This window comes from Patella vulgata, chromosome 8 (assembly GCF_932274485.2).
Source record: "Patella vulgata chromosome 8, xgPatVulg1.2, whole genome shotgun sequence".
Lineage (NCBI taxonomy): Eukaryota > Metazoa > Mollusca > Gastropoda > Patellidae > Patella > Patella vulgata.
Window position 1 is genome coordinate 50,721,393 of NC_065886.2, and position 22,805 is coordinate 50,744,197.

The window sequence follows — 22,805 nt, forward strand, 5'->3', positions numbered from 1 at the left end:
TGTAGTGTAGGCCATCGAAACTATAAAAAAACGAAACGAAGTATAGATCTGTATTTTAATAAGATTGACGTAAAACAGTAGCCAAAAGTAATTATTTACAACCGCCGCCTCCTCCAGCAGAATATTTCAAAGGAATATGTTATTGATGCAGGATAAGAACTTCACATCCAGACAAAAATGAAATGTAACGTCTTACTTTGCTGCTCAGGGGGGTTGGATGGCCGAATGGTTAGAATGTGCGTGCTGTATCATAAGAACTGTCATTGAGTCAACTGGCGTGGTTTCGAATCCCCAGTTGTATGTGACAAGGAGTACGGTAGGGTCGTACGTCTCTCCAACCTTGTGGGTTTTCTCCGGGTCCTGTGGTTCTTCCCACTGCTAAACACCCCTATGGGCAAGCGAATTATTATTGAAATAAAAAATTAAACCATATTTTAGTCCCGAAAGGAGCTAGTTTGTGTCGAGCAGTGGACGTTAAACCCCATTTCTCTCTCCCTCTCACTTTTCTGCTCCATCTTCATTGTGCATTTGTGGTCTGCCTCCAATTGTTCAAATTATTTCCCTTGATATTTCCAAGTTGAAGGCTGACGGCAGTGTCAATCGTTCCGCTCTGGTGAGCAACGGAGGTGGCTTCTGAAAATGGCGAAAAGACGTTCAGAATCAAAGCACTGTTGATATTTTATTCGCCGTGTAGGCCAGCGTTAGCAGACGATGAGATGCAAATCAGACGTATATCAACTTTTAATGAACAAGAAGAATGAAGTGAGTTTGATGACATGTGTTTGGTTAGAACAGCAACAGGCTATGAATTTATCATATATTATGTTCTTTTTTAAAACTACCGGTGAGACGCCGGGAGTGTTATGCTGTAACAGTAAACAAATAAATGGAGTTTTTTCATTTTAAATTCTTAGAAATGTACCGTATAATATTTTCTACTTGAGGTAGGGGAGGGTTAGTGGGGTGTGGATTATTGTTGTCTATGCCGTTTTAACCACTCACATATCATAGGCCTACTGTTGGTTGTATGAATGACATTCCCTTCACCCTGCTGTCTTATTCTGACGAATTTGAGAGAATGTATGACAACTCGTCCCAAGACAACTCATCCCAAGACAACTCATCCCAATAAAAGACAACTCATCCCTAGTTCAGCTCTGAACGTTAAGATCACTTATCCCAAATTTAGAAGACCACTCATCCCACCATAGTCATGTTTGTTTCATTCCATTACTTTGTTGTACTAATTGTAGCCTACCTACCTACACTGTAGGCCTATAGTATATGAACCCCACAGTTGAAATAGTTTAAACTACAGGCTAGGTATAGACAATCGAGTCTACTACAATGATTTTTTAGAATTACCCACGTGACCCTCTTTAAGTCACGTGGACAATTTTTAAACATCATCGTAGACTTGATTGTCTACCTAGAGAATGTCTACCTAGAGAAAATTAGTGAGTATTGCCACTGGTTGACGGAATCTAGATTAGTGAACTTTGATCCCAATTATTTAATTCCAACCTGTTTCTCACCTTGGTTTTATTGAAAGAGAATCGGTTTCAGATGAGTTATTTGCCCCTGAGTTAGAAATCAGAATCAGACCAGTTATTTAATAATCTCGCTTACGAACATGGACGTAATTAACAAACTTTAGACAAATACCTAGTCATACTCATAGCTTAATATTATTTTTGAAATATTTTCGACGTTTGAACTGGGTAGAGCGGGTCTGTTGTTGTTGTTATTATGGACAGGTTGATTTATTTAAATTATTTATACTTAAAGGGTTGAAAATTGGTAAAAACACAAACCCAGTGGGGGAAAAAGAATCTGCTGTTTAATGTGGAAACGCAAAGTGCTTGCGGTAAAAATCCCATCGCTGGACTAGTGGATTATTTACGTATTAAAAACTATACGTCCAATAAGTTCCATAGAATTAAAAGTTAGTTAAAAGTGCCTTAATGCAGTTCACAGCTTCAGCGTTTAAACACGTGTATCATAAGGTCTGTCATTGAATCAACTGGCGTGGTTTCGATTCCCCAGTTGTACGTGACAAAGAGTAGGGTCGCCTATCCAACCTCATGGGTTTTCTCCAGGTCCTCTGGTTTCCTCCCACTGTTAAACACCCATACATGCAAGCGAATTAATGAAAGAAAATTGAACCATATGTTAGTCCCAAAATGACCTAGTTTGTGTCGAGTTGACGTTAAACTCCATTTCTCTCTCTCTCTCTCAGAGCTGTTAAAAGTTAAAGGCATTCCATTAGGGTTTTGCTTGCGTATGCCTTTCCCCCAGATAAAGGTTACCTGAAAAGAAAAAGAAGAGCCAGCAGCAACACAGAACAAAGCAATTAAAGTTACAATTTAATATTTTTTAAGAAAGTCAAAACATAATTATTTCTATGTCTTTTGCTCAATAGGTTGTCAACTAACTATTATACGATCATAGGTTATCTTTCTCACACTTACAAATCTTCACACCAGAAATAATAACACAATTACCTCCCAATTACCTCCCTTGTTTTCCTATTCCCCACCATGGAATAGCTATCTTCAAACGTTTGAATTTGAAGTTGAAAATTATATTTTTGCCAATTTCTCAACTGGCAATATAGTGAATTATAGGATTAATAGGATTATTCTTTAACAAGGTAGGACTGTTTATAGATACCATCTATTTAAGGCTTTATTTTAATACATTTTAAAAATATAACTTAAAAATATGAAATTGTAACTTTAAAACAAATTAAAACATTTATAGAAATAATAAATGGCGTTAAATTTTTAGACATAAATTAAACATACACTATGCAAGAGCTAAATCTGCCTATTGCAGGTCTTTCTTTAGGCCTGAAATGTTATATAAACTATTAATTAGACATTTATGAACCAAACGAGACCATAATCATCAACTCTCAATGGCATTGAATACTCGAGATTAGAACGGTTCGCCATTTAAAAATTTAATTTAAAAATGGGAAAATGAGGTCATATGCCCCATTGTAACAGAATTTATCCCGTGTACAAGCCATAGCAACAGAATCCGAGTAGGTTGTGTTTCTTAATAAATCTGAGTTCCTATTGGGCGATTGGCAGTCTTTGGCTAGCACGACTAAATCTTATCCGATTCATTTTGAACAGTCACGGTGGCATTTTAGAAGTTTTGGGTTATCTGTCAATGACTGTCATATTAGGAATTCTTATCCTACCAGAAACAGTATAAAGTAAGTTCGACTTGGGCCCAAGATTAGCATCTTTAAGAGTACTGGAAGTTGATTAGCATCTTTAAGAGTACTGGAAGTTGAGGTACGGGGTTCCATTGGCTACAACTGAAGTAGAAATCAGAGGGCACATTCAATAAAGTGGTCATACTGGTATGCAATATTAATATAAAGCTGCATGTTTGTTCAAACCTGGTGTTGAAAGTCTCTCTTGACAGTCGTCGTAGCACGTGTTCTTTGCCAAAATTCCCTTGTTTACTTCGTTTATTTGGTAGATTATTTACCGGTGATTCTTCAGAATTGTATGGTTGAAAATTCTGCCACCACACCAGTTAGTAGATAAGGACAGGACCAATCCAACAAACACCAACAGCAACTCCAGGTTCATGCATCCATACATAATACAATTGTTTACATTTAACCAAGCCTCAAAATAAGACACTTGTCACAAGCATTGTTAGAAACAATCTCTCCTGTGCCTCTCATTTTCTCAGGCACATATTGGTCTTTTTTCTTTGATTTTATTTATAATATTAATACATGGATTGCGCAAAGTTCAAAATATCAGGTACTAATGTAGTAGTTCCTAACATTTTGTCAGGTTCAACTAACATTGTTATTTCCAGGCTAATTGTTTGTTGAACTTCTGTAATAATATTAATTATGGCCTTGAATAATAATTGTTTATAGATTCATTCATAGCTATAGTCAAGCAAAATAACACCTGAAATAACAGAAATCTACATGAATTGAACTAAAGGTTAATAAACACTTTTGTCATATGCCATCTTCATGGTCGGCAATGCAATGTGTCTGTTGACCAAGTTTAGTAATAAGTCCCTCCCTTGGGGTATGCCTATTCCATATTTGTAATCTGGGACCGTGGTCACTCTATGATGCAAATCAATTAGGGTGTGGGCACTATAAAAGAGAGTGGTGGGATAGCATTTGGCGGAACGCACACCGCCTGTCATAACAGCCGTTTACGTTTTTAAGTACGAAAAAGATTTGTGACTAACACTAAGAGTTTTTTTATACAAATAAAAAACAGAACAAAAAACCTGAACTGTAGTTATAATTTTAATCACAGAAGTTGTCACCACAGGAAGTAATAAATGAAGCTGAAATTAGTTAACAGACTTCCTTTTATTTTTGTAAAATAAAGATTTAATTGTATAGAGTTAGTTGTATTAAAATAATACATTATATCAGTTTAATTGAATAATTTATTTTCACCTACCGGTACATCAACTTGTTAAATTATCTAACGATAATTATAGAAGCAAGTAGCATTGTTCACATGAGGTAAATCATTAATAGTTTACAATCTGTTTAAACAAGCTTAGGGAGGGGCTTTGTTGCCATAGAGCTTGCTAGAGGGAAAATATTTTGGGCGCAGGTGTGGTACATCTTATCCAGGTACATTTTCGGGGAATATATTGTACAAGGGAAAATAAATGATTTGGTATCTTTTCTTGTGATAAGCAAAGAATGTAAAACAACATATTTACTGTTATTTTCCTATATTTCCTTTGAACTATCCACTTTAATAATAGAAATAAAACATATCATTTGATGTTTGTTTATACAATACGATGTGTGTTTACCTTTTGTCTCTATAACCTGCTATTCTGAGAGAAATTAAGAATGGAATGGAGGATTGGGTTTCAATCTGATTCTTGCCAGCCAGCACATTGCCAATCAGGTAGATATATACACACAGGGTGGAATCAAACACATTTTGTTAACTAGAATACATTGTATAAATCACTCATAGTGCTTGCTTGACTACAGTTAGAGAGAGGGAATATATCAGATCAACTACGCATTACGCTTTTATATTCACCACTATATATATATACCATATGCCAGGAATTCATAACACTCACATTCAGGAATATATTTTGGAAGTGTATTTTGTGGAATTTATAAGAGTTGCCTATTGTAAGTTATATTGTGGTTTGTATTGTAGCTATGTAAGGTATTGTCATTGATTAATTGAGGTTTATATGTATAGGTTACTGTCATTGATTAATGCTTTTATTAGATTTGACATTCCAGCAGTGTCAGTGATTCATCTATTGCCTGTAGTAATAGTGGTATTGATTTAACTAACTTGTATTGATAATAATATAAATATTTACTATTGTGGATTGAAAGATGAATATCGTATGATTATATAACGATTGGAGATATCTGGTAGAGTTATATTATCTGCTTATGTTTGTATATATGTTTATTATTATGGTTTGTTTGTAGTTTACTCTAGGTGGGTAAGACGTTGGCTCGCTAGCCTGGAGGTCGCGTCTTCGATCCCTGCATTGGCTGAGAAAGTCCATCGTGAATTTCCAGTGTGGTTTCCCCTTGTCAGTGGTGTAATATGGAGGGCCTGACATGGACAGCTGTCTAGTCGTTCAGATGGGACGGAAAACTGAGCTCCCACATATAAATTGGCATGCACGTAAAAGATCCCTCGACAGTTGGAATTCGATATAAGAGTAGGCCATAGCAGAGCTGTCCGAGCAAAATTTCCCTCGTAGCACACTGTATGACGTATGCCCGTCTTCATTAGCCCAGTCAGAGCAGAACAGTAGGACGTTAAACCCCATTTCATTTCATATGTAGTTTACTTTCTATAGTATCATGAAACATCTGGAATAGAACAGAATTTGATCTGAAAATAGAGTGAGTTACATGTGTGACAAAATGCCGACAAATATATCCTTATATTGACAGTTAATATATATTGTGCCGTAAGCAAACTTTAGGTGTCAATTTTTCCAGAAGTACCATGGTATGTAAATGGTAGATTATCTGTAAAATCCATTAGTTTTATGGGATGAGAGTAACGAAAATTAAGTACTAAATAGTCAAATATTTCATCTGACAATCCTGTGAGCGAAACTTAGCAAATAAACTCAAAGGAACTCTGATAATCATTTAATTAATGATCGTGGAGCCACGATAGCTCAGTGAATAAGAAGTTGGCTCGCTAACCGGAGGTCCCGTGTTCGATCCCTGCGTCGACCGTGAAACTTCATCAGGATTTTCCGGCGTGGTTCCTCTTTGTCAGTGATGCGGGACAAAGGGCCTGGCAAGGGACAACGTGTAGTCGTTTGGATAGGACGAAAAACTGAGGTCCTATGTACACATTGGGGTGTACGTAAAAGATCCCTTGGCAGCTCGAATTCGTAGCGCCATTGTCCGGGCAAATTTTTCCTCGTAGTATACTGTATGGCATTCACCCGTCTTCATTAGCCCATGTCGGAGCAGAACAGTAAGATGTTAAACCCCATTTCATATTTCATTTGGTCCAGGGGGCTTATTCAGGTAACCACCAAGTTTGAACCTGTACATTAACCTCTTTATTTGTTCCTTTTAGAACACAAATGTGAAGGGACTTTTCTGGATAACCTCATTTCCCGTCAGTTGGGTATTGGTGTAGCCTTTATTTTGCAGAATTTTTAGGGATTAACTGGGGGACCCAACAACTATATTTCCAGTAGATTGTGAACAAAATCTTAGTACTGACAATCTCCAAAATGTTTCAAAGTTTCCCCACCCCTTTTTTTCCCCACGACTTTCTGACTCACCACGTCACTGTTTGCAGTAGTTTCAGCACAAAATAAAGAAGTATAGCTCCTGTGAATTTTGGCCAATAGAATCCCCAAGAAATTTTCTCGTAACCATTTAATTAGTGATATCTTATACACAGTTTCAATGTAAAGAGTCGGCCTTACTGTATGTTTTTCTGCACAGCTGTAGTAAAAAAAATGAAAGTTCTAGTTGATTTACAAGATCATTTTACTCAAACTACCCGAACAGTTGCTTTATAAAAATATTTGGATGAGTTTATTTGACCCGTACTTGTAAGTTGATTAGTGAGATATCAATATTATTAAATATACGCTACACCTGCTTTCTACATGTCTTCTTCAATGATTTCTTCTAGTGATAGTATATATATTACACTAAACAAGATGAAAACTCAACATTTTATGGGTTGGGTAAAAGTGTGTGGATTACAAAAAAATTCTGAATAACCTTGTTAAAGTTTTTATGCAGCCATATTATCTTGTGGACGTATTATGCTGTCGCCCCTGTCCATCTTAACGTCCATTCAAATTTGTTTGTGGTCACTAGAGGGTTACACTTTTTATGTTAATATCCCAAAAATTATTGCACTTGATTGTATGAAAATCATGTACATAGCTTGTGGGACCCTCTGGCGGTCACAAATTTTATTTGATTTTGATTCATGTTCAAATATGTTTATATCCCAACATTAGCAAATGGAGTGTTTATATTAAGTGTAGGATAAAGCACGAGACTGAGATTATGCGGGACTGAAGAAAATAACCTGAGAAAAAGAAAAACCGAGGCCAGCAGGCCGAGGTTTCCTTGACGAGGATTTTTTCTGAAGTCAAGGACTTTATCTTGCTTATACCGGTAAACCATCAACCATCTATGTTTACATGTTTTCTTGTAAGAAAAACCTTATATCATGTTTTCTTATGGAAAAAAATCCTACCCTGGAAGAATAACCCGTTACAGGTTTAAAGAAAAACTTTCAGAAGAATAACCTCAAATTTCCCTGCATATATCCAAAGCTGCTCCCCGACTTTCAGACCGCAAGTTATTCCTGGCATAGAATATATCCCAAAAGATCAAAGAGATTTACCATTATAGGTTTATAATTCCGCGTATTAACGATTTGTATGTTTTTATTTCAGACATAGGTGTGAAGTGAACGTATAAATGAGAGGTGGAGTAACAGTACTCACCTTGAACTACAACGAAGTCAAGAGATTAGTATGCCTAAAGCTCCTCCTATACCTAAGCGAACAGATAGTTTGCCTAGTGGAACACCTCAATCACCACCAATACCACCAGCACCCATAAAGAAAGTTCTCTCATCTCATAAATCACGAGTTTTCTGGGAGGCGTACAATTCTAAGTCCAGATTATCTGGTCATTCACACGGTCATTTTCATATTCATAGTCATTCCCATAGTCATAATCATAGTCCACGCAAAATGTCTCAAGAAACTGGTGAACACATGCCTACCAATACTAGTAACACTCATGGCGGCAACCATGACATGCCGTCGGCACCTTTTAATTATGAAATGAAAACCCTGTTTCGAGATAATTTTAAAACATTGTATGAATTTTACGAATCTGAAAAACTTTGTGATGTAGAAATAATAGTGAACAAGAGATCGTTTCGCTGCCATAAAATGGTTCTTGCCTGCAGTAGTCTTTATTTCCGCGCCATGTTTATGTCTGAAATGGCAGAAAGCAAACAAGACATGATCACCATACATGACATTGATGAAAGTGCTATGGAGAAACTCATCAAGTTTGCCTACACATCGAAAATAGTTCTGACTGTAGAAAATGTCCAACCTATTCTTTTTGCGTCATCCATTTTACAAATTGAAACTGTGGCTGGCGCTTGTTGTGATTTCATGAAAACGCATTTGCATCCGTCAAATTGTATTGATGTGCGAAATTTTGCGGAACAACACAACCGCGTGGAACTGATGAGGATGGCCGATGATTACATTCTGGATCATTTCATGGAGATTAAAGAAACTGAAGAATTTAAATCTATGAGTTATAAGCTCATTCTGCACGCTGTTTCTTCTCAAGAATTACATGTTGATAGTGAATCACAGGTCTACGAAGCTGTCATGAAATGGATAACACATAATCCTAGTGAAAGAGTAATTCATCTCACTCCCTTGTTGACTATGATCAAATTTCCTTTGATATCCCCAACATACCTGATGGAAAAAGTGGAAAGTGAAACAATAGTTAAAAGTAATCTAGAATGCCGAGATCTTTTAGATGAAGCCAAATACTACCAAATGTCAATAGCCAACTTGGTTCCTGATTTCAAAGTTAATCAAAGAACAAGGCCAAGAAAAAGTTATGCAGGTAATTATGTTCAAATCAAACATTATCCCTCCTTTTATTATTTGTCTGTATCCTCATTTTAAATGGGGGGGGGGGATGGCCGAATGGTTAGCACGTGCGAGCTGTATCATACGGCCTGCCATTGAGTCAACTGGCGGGGTTTCAATTCCCCGGTTGTACATGACAAGGAGTAGGGTCGCCTGTCCGACCTCATGGGTTTTCTCCGGGTCTTCCGGTTTCCTCCCACTGCTAAAGACCCCTACGCGCAAGCAAATTATTGAAATAAAATTGAACCATGTCTTAGTCCCGGAATGACCTAGTTTGTGTCGAGTGGATGTTAAACCCCATCTCTCTCTCTCTTTCTCATTTGAAATGGGAGTATTAAAGGCTCGATGAGTGATTTATGTATATATTGGAATCTCTTGCAAACTACAATATTGTGAAAGTTAAATCTCTAATAAGAATATCATCAGTCCAAATATTATTAAATTCCGTATTTACGATGTTATGATAATTGAAAATTCATCAATCTATGCTGTTTGAGTATAACAAGACACCTCCCATCTTTTATTGGGCCTAATTTAAAAAGGATTGAATCCAAGCCGGAATTTTGATTTTGTTTTTTTAATTAAATGAAAAATAATTAATCTGACACTGAGTACTTATTTAGTAATTTAGAGTGTATGAAGCCGTGAGGAATTTGATATTTTACTAAATTTTAGCGAAATTGCAAATGACAAACCTTTAATCAGTATTATCACTTTCAACAAGAAAATAAACATAATTAATTTTGAAGAATTCTATATTTAGAATAACTGTAGACTACCCTAATTATTGAAAGTAAAAGTACTGACCTACTTAAAAACCTACTTAAATGATGTCAACCAATGGAGTGCTTTTTGACGGGAAATGAAGCACGTACATCGGACCGTCATTGTGACGGCGAACTTATCAATTTTTTTCAAAAATTACGATAAATTTATAAATCCTACTCTTGACTTTTCTCAAACTAGAGACTTATTGTTTTAGTCACAGTATATTTTATCTAATGTTTTAGACTTGATTATACCAGACTCATTCTAATCTATCTTTACCAGGTGCCAATGCCTTTTCAATAATAATTATAGGGGTGTTGGATGGCCGAATGGTTAGCACATGCGCGTTGTATCATAAGATCTGCCATCGAGTCAACTGGTGTGGTTTCGATTCTCCAGTTGTATGTGACAAGGCGTAAGGTCACCCATCCAACCCCGTGAGTTTTCTCCTGGTCCTCCGGTTTTCTCCCACTGCTAAAGACCCCTACGCACAAGTTAATTATCGAAATAAAATTGAACCATATATTAGTTAGTCACTCTCTCTCTCCCTCCCTCCCTCACTCTCTCTCTCTCTCTCTCCCTCCCTCTCTCTCTCTCTCCCTCCCTCTCTCTCTCCCTCCCTCTCTGTCTCTCTGAATCATGACTATAATGACTATAATGGTTATAGTTTTATTACCAGGGTATGTATACCTCTTCAAACATAAAGGTACAGGTACATCTATTTGATGAAATAAGATTCAGTTTGCTTTCAAGGCAAAATTATTGTTGCATGCTGATATGTTTGTAAAGGACATAAAATTTCTTATTTATATCTATCCTGATAATAATCTGTAATTTATATCAAGAAATAACCCACCAAATTGGGTGGCACCAATGAGTTTCTGTTAATGGTAATTTTATAACATGTAATAGAAAACCAGCTGCAGATAGTAAAGCTGACATTATCACCTGTGGTAGATAAAGTTCCAAGTAATTTTTAATTACGGTACATATGTGTCGAATAAATTGATTTCCTCGATGTAATAGAGCCATAATTCTGAAAATGTAATTGCTGATACAAAAAAAGTCGTAAAGGAACTAAAATACTAATATAAAGATATGAAAATATTTTGAGGTGGTAATATGGTAAAATAATTAAATTAAAGCCTGAACATACAACAGAAGCTACAGTAAAATCAATCTTGGAATTGTGATTTCATATCAAAAATTGACCGTACATGTACTTAAAATGGCGGAGCCTTTGGCGTTTTTCGAAAAGCTTATTGAAATAAAATTGAACCATATGTTAGTCCCGAATTGACCTTGTGTCAAGTGGGCGTTAAACCCCATTTCTCTCTCTCTCTCTCTCTCTCTCTCTCTTAAACTCTTTATATAAGCTTTTATATATATCAGTACATAAATATTTAGAAGAGAATCATGTTTTTTTTCTCAGCTTAATTTCACTTTAAGCTGACTAATAAAAGTTTTTATGTGCACCTAGTAACACATTATTATCATAAAAGAGAAATAAAAGGTGACTGTTAGCAATCAGTGCAGTAAATCACCTGGAATTTAATGTGGAGAATATTTTTATTGTGATGTCTACACCTGATATTAAAGACATCAAAAACTGTAACATATACCTTATCTCTTCCAGGTGTGTTGTTTTGTGTTGGTGGAAGGGGGTCGTCGGGTGATCCCTTCAAAAGTATAGAATGTTATGATCCACGGAAAAACAAATGGTTCCAGGTTGCTGAAATGAACACCAGACGGCGCCATGTAGGCGTATGCTCAGCAAATGGTAAATTTTTTCTTGTGTAAAGTAAGCAGACAGCATCTGTTTAGTATTTCCTCAAATCAGTTTGTTTGTATCTAAGTCTAAAGTTAAACGGAAAATGACTTATCTACTGTATTGTATATAAAAAAACAGTTAGCTATGGTTCAATGTTGTAAACATTATGTAACATGTCAAAAGATTTGTAAAATAATCACTTGTTTATACCTGTTCTGGAACCAGACATTGTGAATTATTTAGGGTTTGTTTTTTCAGGAATATTGTACGCAGTAGGCGGCCATGATGGTACTGAACATTTAAACAGTGGGGAAGTTTTTGATCCAAAGACCAATCAATGGAAACACATTGCACCAATGGGAACACTAAGGTTAATTTTATACCAATCTGATTAAAATACAGATCTATATTTCGTTTCATTTGATGCAGATCTGACCAATTGTAGTGGGAGGTCGTGTCAGGGGTCATACAAGCGACTTTTGACCCTATGTGAGTTCTGTGTACCTTATGCCAAAAACTCACCATAACAGGTCGTTTCTTTGGCTAATTTATCACATCAAGCAGAAGGCCTGTTACATGTATATAACAATTCTTCCAGATCCTAGTGTTGTACAGATGAAATTTTGAACTATAAAAAACAAAATGAAATAGGATCTGTGTTTTAATCAGACTAATTTTATACGTGCTTTAAATTTTTCTTTTACTGTATGGTATGCACACCTTGTCTATCACCTGGTTTAATTTCAACAATTTCTGTTAACCATTTCTAGAGTTATGGCACTTGTTTGACTTGGTATGACCTTGTAAACACTCTAACAACAATAGTTATCATCCGATCTGCATGAAATTCGTATACATTATTTAGATTAGTGATACAAAGAAGCGAGTTTACGGCAAGTTTTTGGCGTGAAGTGCACAGAACTGTGGGTATACCACTAGAAACATCAACGCTGATTGGTTAATCAAATAACACATGACCCAATTATATGGAATACAAGTTACTTAAAGGATTTATTTGAGCAACGTTTCTACGGGAGAACCCTCGTCGTCCATATAATTGTGTTATTCTCATTCAGTTACTAAATACCGCTCAAACAATTTGGTTAATCAAATGTCTGTAGTAGAGTATAAAAAACGAAACCAGGGTTGCTATCAACCGACACGGTCAATAGATATTCGTACTGGGTATTGCAATTCATAAGCAGGTCAATATTACCAAGAAAACAACAGGATAAATGAATAGTTTTACTTTAATTGGTGTCACTAAAACCTGGAAAGAATATTGCAATTACTGTTCAGGTCAAAACAATTTAAGAATGTCTGTGTACCTATGGATCATTAGTTCCAGCACTAATGGAGATGACATCTGTTGTTTACTGTAAATAGATTGAATCATGACATAATCGTTCGGACGTGACGAAAAACCAAAGTCCCGTGTATAGATTGGCGTGCACGTAAAAGATCCCTTGGCAGTTAGAATTCGATATAAGAGTAGGCTATAGTGCCGCTGCCTGGGCAAAATTTCCCTCATAGCATAGCTGTATGGCGTATGCCTGTCTTCATTAGCCCAGTATAAGAGCAGACCAGTAGTACGTTATTGTTTGTAGGATTGAGAGAATTGAATTCTGGAACTTTCAGACAAATATCCAGCAGGTTTGTTTTGTTTTTTTAGTTTGGAATACAAGAACAGGAATATTTTCCATAGTAATGATATGAAATTTGATTTAAATTCTGTTTATTATTTTGTTTTTCAAGGCGTGGTATAGCATTAGCAAGTTTAGGTGGTCCGATCTATGCGGTAGGTGGTTTAGATGATTCAACATGTTTTAATTCAGTAGAAAGATATGATCCCGCAGCTGACGTATGGACATTTGTAGCATCCATGAATACACCTCGTGGCGGAGTTGGGGTAGCAGCACTCAAGGTATATCACATCATTTACAAGACAAAACACATGGTTTACATAATCCAAAATAAATCCCACGATTTAGTTTGTTTTTCTTCAAACAAAAGTCAACATAATAATGAAAATTTATGTCATTTGATATTTTTCCTAAAATCCTACTAAACTTTAAGAGGAGGGTGGATGGCCGAATAGCGAATGGTTAGTGTGTGCTCGCTGTATCATAAGGTCTGTCATTGAGTCAACTGGCGTGGTTTCGATTCCCTGGATGTACATGGGAAGGAGTAGAGTCACCAGTTGAACCATGTGTTAGTCCCAAAGTGACGTAGTTTTTGTCAAGTGGACTTTAAACCCCATTTTTCTCTTACTCTCTTATAGTAGTCCTGCTGCTTATTTTATTCAGATTCAAATAAAAATTGGCTTAATTTAAATTTCTGTAAAGTCTAAATAAGGTATGTTATAAATTACAGGGTCAACTGTATGCATTAGGTGGTAATGATGGTACCAGTTCATTAGATAGATGTGAACGATATGATCCATTTGTTAATAAATGGACCTCTATATCTAATATGAAGAAAAGAAGGGCAGGAGCAGGTGTAGCTGTATTAGATGGAAGTATTTATGTTGTTGGTTAGTAACATAATTTATCTCAAAATATCAACAATACTCAGATCATTTCAGTGTATAACATAATGATAATTTTAGTTTTAATGCCCTGTATTTTTCAAACTATTAAAAAACACAAATTTATATGGAAAACAATCACTGGGTTTATTTTACACTATGTTACTTACTTGAGAATGACAAGAGGAACTTGTTGAAACGTAGTGTGAAATACACCCAGTGATTGTTTTCCATATAAATTTGTGTTTTATATCATATGTTCAGTTACTAAATGCTGTATAAGGATTTTAAATTATTAAAAGATGAAAAATTATAAATTTGTAACAAGGGGAAGTAACTCTGTCAAAAGTACCTTAGAACCATTTTGTCTCCCCTTAGACCACATACCAGTACTCAGCAAATCTGTATGTTATTATTGTTATTACATTTTAGTTATAATATTTTTATACGCCCACATTTTCACGTGGGCATATGTTGTTATCGCCTCTGTCCGCCTGTCTGTCCGTCCACAATTTATTTATGGACACTCTACAGGTCACAATTTTTATACAATTTTGACGAAACTTGAAATGTAGGTTTATGTCCACCAATGATCTTGGTTCCTTTCGATATTTGCATGTATCAGACCGTAACTTCATGGATTAAGGCCCCTGATGGTACGAAAAATCACGTTTTTAGCTTGTGGACACTCTATAGAGGTCACATTTTTCATCTGATTTTGATGAAACTTAAAATATATATTTATATATTTATAACCCAAAGATCTTGATTCCTATTGATATTCGAGCGGACCATAACTTCCTGGATTATGGTTCCTGATTGTACAAAAAAATCACATTATTTTTTTTTAGCTCCCTCTCTTCCACTTGTAAAATGTGGGCGTATCTTGCATGGCAACCGCTTGTTTTTCCTACTTTCACATTTATGAGGAAATTATTTTCAGGTGGTTTTGATGACAATTCACCGCTAGATTCTATGGAGAAGTACGATTTTAATACAGACACATGGACGGTACTAGCTAAAATGAGCACATGTAGGGGAGGTGTTGGTGTGGGAACATTAGGAGGCTTTCTGTATGCTGTTGGTGGCCATGATGGCTCAAATTATTTAAATTCTGTGGAAGCATATGATCCTATTACTAACAGGTAAGCAGATATTGCCAGGTAATTTATTTTATTATGTGATAATTAAAACTTTAAACTTTTAAAACTAGAAATTACAGCATTAAGGAGGTGTTAATAAGAATAATTAGAATAGCATTAGATTCAACTAATTATTGACCTGCTTACAGTTAGTTTCACATGCTTTTGTTAAACTCCTTGAAAACTGAAAGTATATTACAAATGTATATTCCAAGACCAATTAAAATTTTGCATATATTCTAATTTGCCGTATATGAAGTTTGTATCCCCACATTGAGGACAAAAATTAGTACCACCGTGTAAAGACCAATGCGTTGTTAAAGTCTGTAGTCTGATTGTTTTACCTAGTTCCAAACTCCTGTCAAAACTCACAAATCATATGTTAATAGACTTGGGTTATGCCAGTTCCTCAGTCAGTTTCTATAATTTGTGAAATACTGATAAAAAAAAATTAAACATACATTATGCAAGAGTTAAATCTGCCTATTGTAGGTCTTCCTTTAGGCCTGAAATGTTATCGAAATTATTAATTAGACATTAATTAACTTATCCAGACCATAATCAACTCAGGATGTCATCGCTAGCCTGCGATATTTACTGGATTGGAATCCGATCTGCTGCTTAATGCTCATTGATGATTAAATCAAAAAAGGGATAATCTTGACTATGTTTTTTATCGTACCGTCTTTAGTAATGATGATCGAAGCTAGGCCTAAAATTAAATAGCTAAATTCTCAGTTCTGTGTGGATCAATTTAAATGAAATTTTCAGCAAATTCCCTTTACATTATCTCGTTTTTAACTATTATAGTGAGAACTGTCAGCTCTTTATCTAATCTCCCATAATGTGTCTTTAAGAAATAAAAATCATTCATAATGAATAAGAGGCCTATTGTTATGTTTATATGAAAATATATATATTAAGATGATTATATTGTTAATCTGAAGGTGGGAATATATACCAAGTATTGATGTATGTCGTGCTGGGGCAGGTGTTACTACACTCTTTTGTCGTATAGAGGATTTAAGGGAACAAGGGAGACTGGGTAATGGTGGGGCAGGTATATCTTCTATATTATGTAGCTTAAATTGTTGTCCAACAGTCGTATTGTTTTATTTTTATATCAGCATGAAATTTTCAAATTTATGAATATTATGACTTTGTACTTTATTAAAGGCCCAATATTCCAGACAAAAAGGCAAATATAGTCATTTCAGATCATACATATCGAGTAATTGGATCAAAAATTATTAAATTCAATCAGTGCTAATGTTAACCTCACATCCTTATTGTCTTAGAATCATCAGTAAATGGAAAATTCATTTCTAATATCCATGAACATCAAGCTCAAGATAGTATTTTTCTTTTAATATTATAAATTACTCTCTAAAGAACACTTTTCACTGTTCAGCTCTTGATTTTATCAAATTTAAGTAAATTTATGGTTAGCGTTCTGATGCACTGTGTCTTTAATTAATAACTTGTAATGACATACTGGTATGGATATATCTTATAAATATATTATGCATTCCTTTTTAAATCTCTGTATATTTTTGGATGATTATCAATACTTTATTATGTTTGAAATCTTTTAAAGGTTTAATTAATATAAAAATCAGATGCTGTTATATGTCTTCTTTTTCTGACAGGAAAAAATATTTTTATACACTATTCCGCCCACAATTTCATGGGGATGTATATTGTCGTCACCCCCGGTTCGTCCATCCGTCTTTCTATTCACAATTTGTTTGTGGACACTCTACAGGTCACAATTTTTATCCGATTTTGACAAAACTTGAAATATAGGTTTATCTCCAAAAGATCTTGGTTCCTTTTGATATTGGCATGTATCTGTTCCTTTCAATATTGGCATGTACCGGCAGTTACTTCATGGTTTATGGCCCCTGATTGTTTGGAAAATCACATTTTTAGCTTGTGGCCACTCTAGAGGTCACAATTTTTATCCAAGTTTGATGAAACTTGAAATGCATATTTACAATCCAAAGAGGTTGGTTCGTTTCGAATTCAATATATTTGCGCATATTGGATCGTAACTTACTAGATTATGGCTCCTGATTGTATGAAAAATCACGTTTTTATTTTTTAGCTTGTTCTCTAGAAGAAATAACTCGTCGATAGTTTGTTGTATTTATTATGAAAAAAATCTTTAAAATTTGTTGAATTTATACAAATTTATTGCCTGAATTGTTCTTTTTTTTTATGAAATGTTCTTTAGTTTGAATTGCTGTCTGCCTAATATGTTCATGGTTAAATATACAGATATGCCAGGCACATTATTGAGCTTTAATTCCGTCATTTTGTAATGCTTTACAATTTTATTTTAAGTTTTGTAATTTATATGCATCTGTTGAACCCATCAATCCTCGCTAACATTTCGAACCAAGGTGCTCATTAGCAAGAACTTTTTATTGGTTCATTATCTTTTATGAGAGTTTGATATGGACGTATATTGTCGTCGCCCCTGTCCTTTGTTTGATGACAGTCTACAGGTCACAATTTTTATCCAATTTTCACAAAACTTGAAATATGGGTTTATCTCCCAAAGATCTTGGTTCCTTTCAATATTGGTATGTATTGAACAGTAACTACATAGATTATGGCCCCTGGTTGTACAAAAAATCACGAATTTAGCTTGTGGACAACAACATTTTATGATCTACATTTGAGTTTTGATGAATTTAATTTCAATAAGATTAGAGTTTATATGGATGTACAATCCACTTAGCTTTGTTTTTGTACAAGTGATCAATAATTGAATTTAAAAATAAGATTTTGTAAGCCTTGAAATAAAGCTGAATTTATGCTTGGTGTGTGAAATATCTTTATTTAACGTCCGCTTCCACGGAGGTGATATCGTAGACAATTTATGCTTGGTGTTTATACTTGCTATTGATGTACGCACAGAGTCTGTGATATTAGGTATATGTCTTGACTTGGATCAGTTACCGTAATTACCATAATATCTGTGTTTTTTGGTTTTCACTTGCTTCCTTTAGTTTATAATTGTGAGAATGATGTGTCAAAGGTTATTATAATTTATTATAATTTATCATGTTTTGGGCATCATTTTTGCTTGAGAAATAATGTTGGTGAAAAAAATCTAATGTTGTTTTTGTGTAACGGTCCTTTCACAAAAACCAGTTGAAAACATACCGTAATTCATACAGAGATACTATATATATTATTGTCCCCCACCTTTCGAAGAAAGCAGGGGACTGTTAAAACGAGTCTTCCAGTCCGTCCGTCTGTCACACTTTTTGGAACACAATAACTTTCCTTCTAATTGAGTTAAAATATTTAAACTTGGTGTAGGTGTTCATTAGGTGAATACCTTGATGTAGTGCAAAAATGATTATTTTCTGCTGAGGGTAAGCAGGGATAAGCAATTTGATTGGTTAAGGCTTTGGTACACAATAACTTTAGTTCTAATGAAGTGAGAGTGATGAAACTTCGTGTATAGTTTCATTACATCAATACCTTGAATAAGTTCGATAATGAGCATTTTCTGTTCAGGATAAACAAAGCGATAAGCAATTTTATTGGTCGATGCTTTGGGACAAGTATCTTTGATTCTAATTGATGGAGAGTGATAAAACTTAGTGTATAGTTTCACTACCAGGTACTTCAAAAACTTGACTGAGTTCGATCGTTAACATTCTAAGCATAGATAATCAGTTTGATTGCTCGATACTTTTGAAAAAGATAAATGTGCAATTAATTAATATGTGTCATCTATTTATTTTGGCGGGGAACATCATCCTCACTGTTAGCTTGTTTATTATATTATAATAGTGATTTTATCAAATAATTATTTAATTTTTGATTCCTTTAACTGACATTTACTTGGAACTGTACACATGATATTTTCTCTAATATAAAGAGATATTATCACTTTCACCAAGAAAATAGGTAGAATTAGAGATTATCATATTGAAAATAACCTTGGACTCGTCTAATTACTTAAAATTAAATCGACAACCTACCGCTACTCAGATTAAGTGATTATCACAATCTCGAAAACCACTAAATCATAAATTATAAGAATTGAAATATGTATATCTCAGCAGATTTGTCTCAAAATTCGCATACAATCAGTGAAGATAAACAAAGACCTAGGCCCTTATTCACGAAAACTTAAACTAAGATACAATCGGAATTTTAAGAAATACTGCAATTCGATTAGCTGACCAGTAAAATCAATTTGCATATATCCAATGACGATGCAATATTTCTTAAAATTTCGGTTGTAACTAAGTTTAAGTTTTCGTGAATAAGGGCCCTAATGGCTCTTTAATAGATCTTTATTTATAGAAATCATGTATTAGATTAGACTAGATGGTTATAGTGATGCACAGTTAATACTATGAAGATTTCTCAATCTGATTAAAACACAGATCCTATTTCGTTTCGTTTTTATAGTTCAAAATTTGGTTTACGTCTCTTTACTACACTAGGATCTGGAAGAGTTGTTATATAACCTGCATTCGGGATGATATGAGGGATTAGCCAATGAAACAATCTGTTGCAGCGAGTTCTTGACGAAACCGTGGATATTCCTCTAGAAACATCAACACTGATTCGTTAATCAAATATCTGAGGTCATAGGCGTCAAAAGCCACTTGTATGACCCCGGACACGACCTCCCACTACAACTGGTCACAGATCTTCATGTAGTAGAGGCTGTTGAAAGTATAAAAAAATGAAACAAAATATAGATGTGTAATTTGATCAGATTGGGGATTTGTGTAAAACTATGGAGACAAACTGATAGATTCTTATCATTACTTACTCATTATTACAAGTTATCAAATCAAGATTGGTATTTGTAAGGCTGTTATTTATTAATTGCATGGATCAATTAGTTAATTAACCTTCCATTTCTATTGATTCATGAACCTTTATATATTATTTACCCTATTTTGTATAAATACTATTTTTATATTTCAGCTGGGAGGCTGTGAAAAGTATTCAACAGTTTCGAGCAGGAGCGGGAGTGGCATATTGCGAATGTTCGGCCAAACATTTACGTCATATTGTTCGTGGTCATGTGGAACAGCTTCAGTGTGTTTGATGTTAAAGACGAGGCAACAAGGGAGACAACTACGTGTTACAGATGTTTAGTATTTTAGCCATTTGTAAATGTTATGTCATTTTGCCTGTACTAGTGTATCTGCAATTTTGAAGTTTTAATGACATTTATTCCGCATATTGTGGTAACAGTAATATATTATATTTCAAAGGATCTTAAATTTGATTAATAATAAAACAGGAATTATAATTTGTGCAATATACATGATTAAAAAACATTTTACATCAACAGTATTTGAATCCTAATTCCTTTGAATTTCTCTCAAAATAGACTAAAAATAGGGTTGTATTTTGTGTTTGAAACTTAAAGAATCAATAAGTAAGATAAAAACTTGAAGTCATACAATCAGAAATTGAATTATTAATCCACAGATGACTGTAAAATGTCTCAAAGTTGACAATAGTTTCATCTTTATTGTTCTGATGTTCTACATAAGATGTAACTTGTATTCAAAGCCATTGTGACAACAGCTGACTGAGTTATGCACAAGACGAAGTGAGGTTATTAATAGATCAGTGTACAAGGCTTGGTGCGATTAGAGTAAAAAACTTAGAAATTTATGAGTGGCGAGTAGCTGTCATAGATTGGTCTCATAAAGCGACTAGTTTCGTTCAGTTCGAACTAATCAGTAAAAGTGTGACTGTGCAGCTGTTCCCCTTATATAGTCGTGGGGGACCGTAGCACAAAATGGGCCTCCGATTAGAATAAGCTATGTTTCCATGAGCAGATGACACTTGTTAGTGATAAAATACAAAATATAAAATATCAGAAAGCAATTGGCTGATGACACTTGCCAGTTGTTTAGTGATAAAATACAAAATGTCAGAAAATAAATCAAAATCATCTAATTTTAATCAGATTACAAACTTGACCTCAAGCTATAATTATCTAATTTTAGTCAGATTACAAACTTGACCACAAGCTATAATTATCTAATTTTAGTCAGATTACAAACTTGACCTCAAGCTATAATTATCTAATTTTAGTCAGATTACAAACTTGACCTCAAGCTATAATTATCTAATTTTAGTCAGATTACAAACTTGACCACAAGCTATAATTATCTAATTTTAGTCAGATTACAAACTTGACCTCAGGCTATTTTGTATTAAAATGATATTTGTCCATTTCTATATAGCTCACTAGAAATTTTAATTGTGCGTTTTGTATGATATGTGTATATTGACTGTAAAATGGTTATTTTATTTGAGTTAAGATTTAAAGTATTACATTGCTTATGTGTTTACTCTGAGTTGAATATATTTTTAACTAGAAGAAAATGATGCAGGGACCACCGTGTATTTAAAGACATTTTCATATCACTTTAAATTGTTCAAAGCTTGTCGACTTTTTAGTGTACCCAGTAAAGATATGCCGGGTGAAAAAATTATCGTCCATAAAAACAAAAAATATACATTGTCCGTCAATTTTACAGCATCCCTGAGAATACTTCCCGCCCCCTCGTTGCTCTGAGCTAGTTACGTCCCTGACGATATCCATGCCTAAAGTCATAGTCCTGTCGTTGCCATTTTGGTTGTAAATATAAGATGCACAAATAATATATTGTAAGAGTAATGGAGTATATAATGATAGAATATATTTATTTTGTAAATGTATATTTATGGTCCTACTTTTAGACCTCATGGGGTGATTCTAGTCTCTCTAACCCAAAGACAATTTGATAGTTGCTTATTGTTGTTTTTGTAACAATAAATAATTTGATCTAATAGTAAGTGCAGGAGGACCGTACCACACACAAAACAAAAATCTACAAGGTAAACCTGCGGACAAGAAAGAATATAGACTTAGCAAAATATAAACAAAAATCAAATCAAGTGAATGGATCCGAGGGCCAGCTGTAAGGGTCCACTGAGGGTATTTTGGTTTGAACATCTGCACACAAGATTGTAAAAGCAATTTGTTTTTGTGTTTGAAAGATAAAAATCAGCCTATATGGAACTAGGTATTACTGTTATTTGTGCAGTAGAGAAATATGTAAAGCTAATATTGTGATGTTGCTATGTATTAATACGTAAATCAAATAGATGCAGTAAGATATTACACAGATTATAATATATAGAAAATAATATATTTATGTCAGAGTTACATATATTTATTTATATTTCAGTTTTAATGGTGGTTTTGTTAACAGGAATAAATGGCATGTTTTTAGTGCTACAAATGTAATGGATATACCTTTTCTTTTAAGAAATATTGTCATGGGTCTGTCCTTCAGTCAGATTGTTCTTTCAGAAGTGAACAAATCGATAAATATTCATATTTAAATTAAAATAC

The 22,805-nt window shown here is 34.4% G+C and overlaps 1 protein-coding gene and 1 long non-coding RNA gene across 4 annotated transcripts in view; one reads left to right on the forward strand and one right to left on the reverse strand.

The window, feature by feature from the left end:
- Nucleotides 1-22,805, reverse strand: part of LOC126830518 (uncharacterized) — a 52,125-nt gene that overhangs the window by 3,782 nt on the left and 25,538 nt on the right. The window lies entirely within an intron of this gene.
- On the forward strand, nt 595-22,697 carry LOC126830514 (kelch-like protein 8). Of its 3 annotated transcripts, none has more exons than XM_050560907.1 (9): nt 595-762; nt 7,957-9,166; nt 11,597-11,740; nt 11,990-12,101; nt 13,487-13,655; nt 14,105-14,264; nt 15,202-15,403; nt 16,348-16,460; nt 20,369-22,697. In XM_050560907.1, exons 2-9 carry the CDS (start codon nt 8,038-8,040, stop codon nt 20,380-20,382), a joined length of 2,043 nt encoding a protein of 680 aa, XP_050416864.1. In that variant the 5' UTR covers nt 595-762; nt 7,957-8,037; the 3' UTR covers nt 20,383-22,697. The 3 variants fall into 3 exon arrangements, with proteins under 3 accessions (XP_050416864.1, XP_050416866.1, XP_050416865.1); XM_050560908.2 differs by lacking the exon at nt 595-762 and adding an exon at nt 5,027-5,167; XM_050560909.2 differs by lacking the exon at nt 16,348-16,460.

Coding starts and splice junctions, on each gene's coding strand:
- LOC126830514 (XM_050560907.1), top strand. CDS start 8,038: ATGCCTAAAGCTCCTCCTATACCTAAGCGAACAGATAGTTTGCCTAGT. Junction 12,102..13,486: donor GCACCAATGGGAACACTAAG/GTTAATTTTATA, acceptor TTGTTTTTCAAG/GCGTGGTATAGCATTAGCAA. Junction 14,265..15,201: donor TGGAAGTATTTATGTTGTTG/GTTAGTAACATA, acceptor AATTATTTTCAG/GTGGTTTTGATGACAATTCA.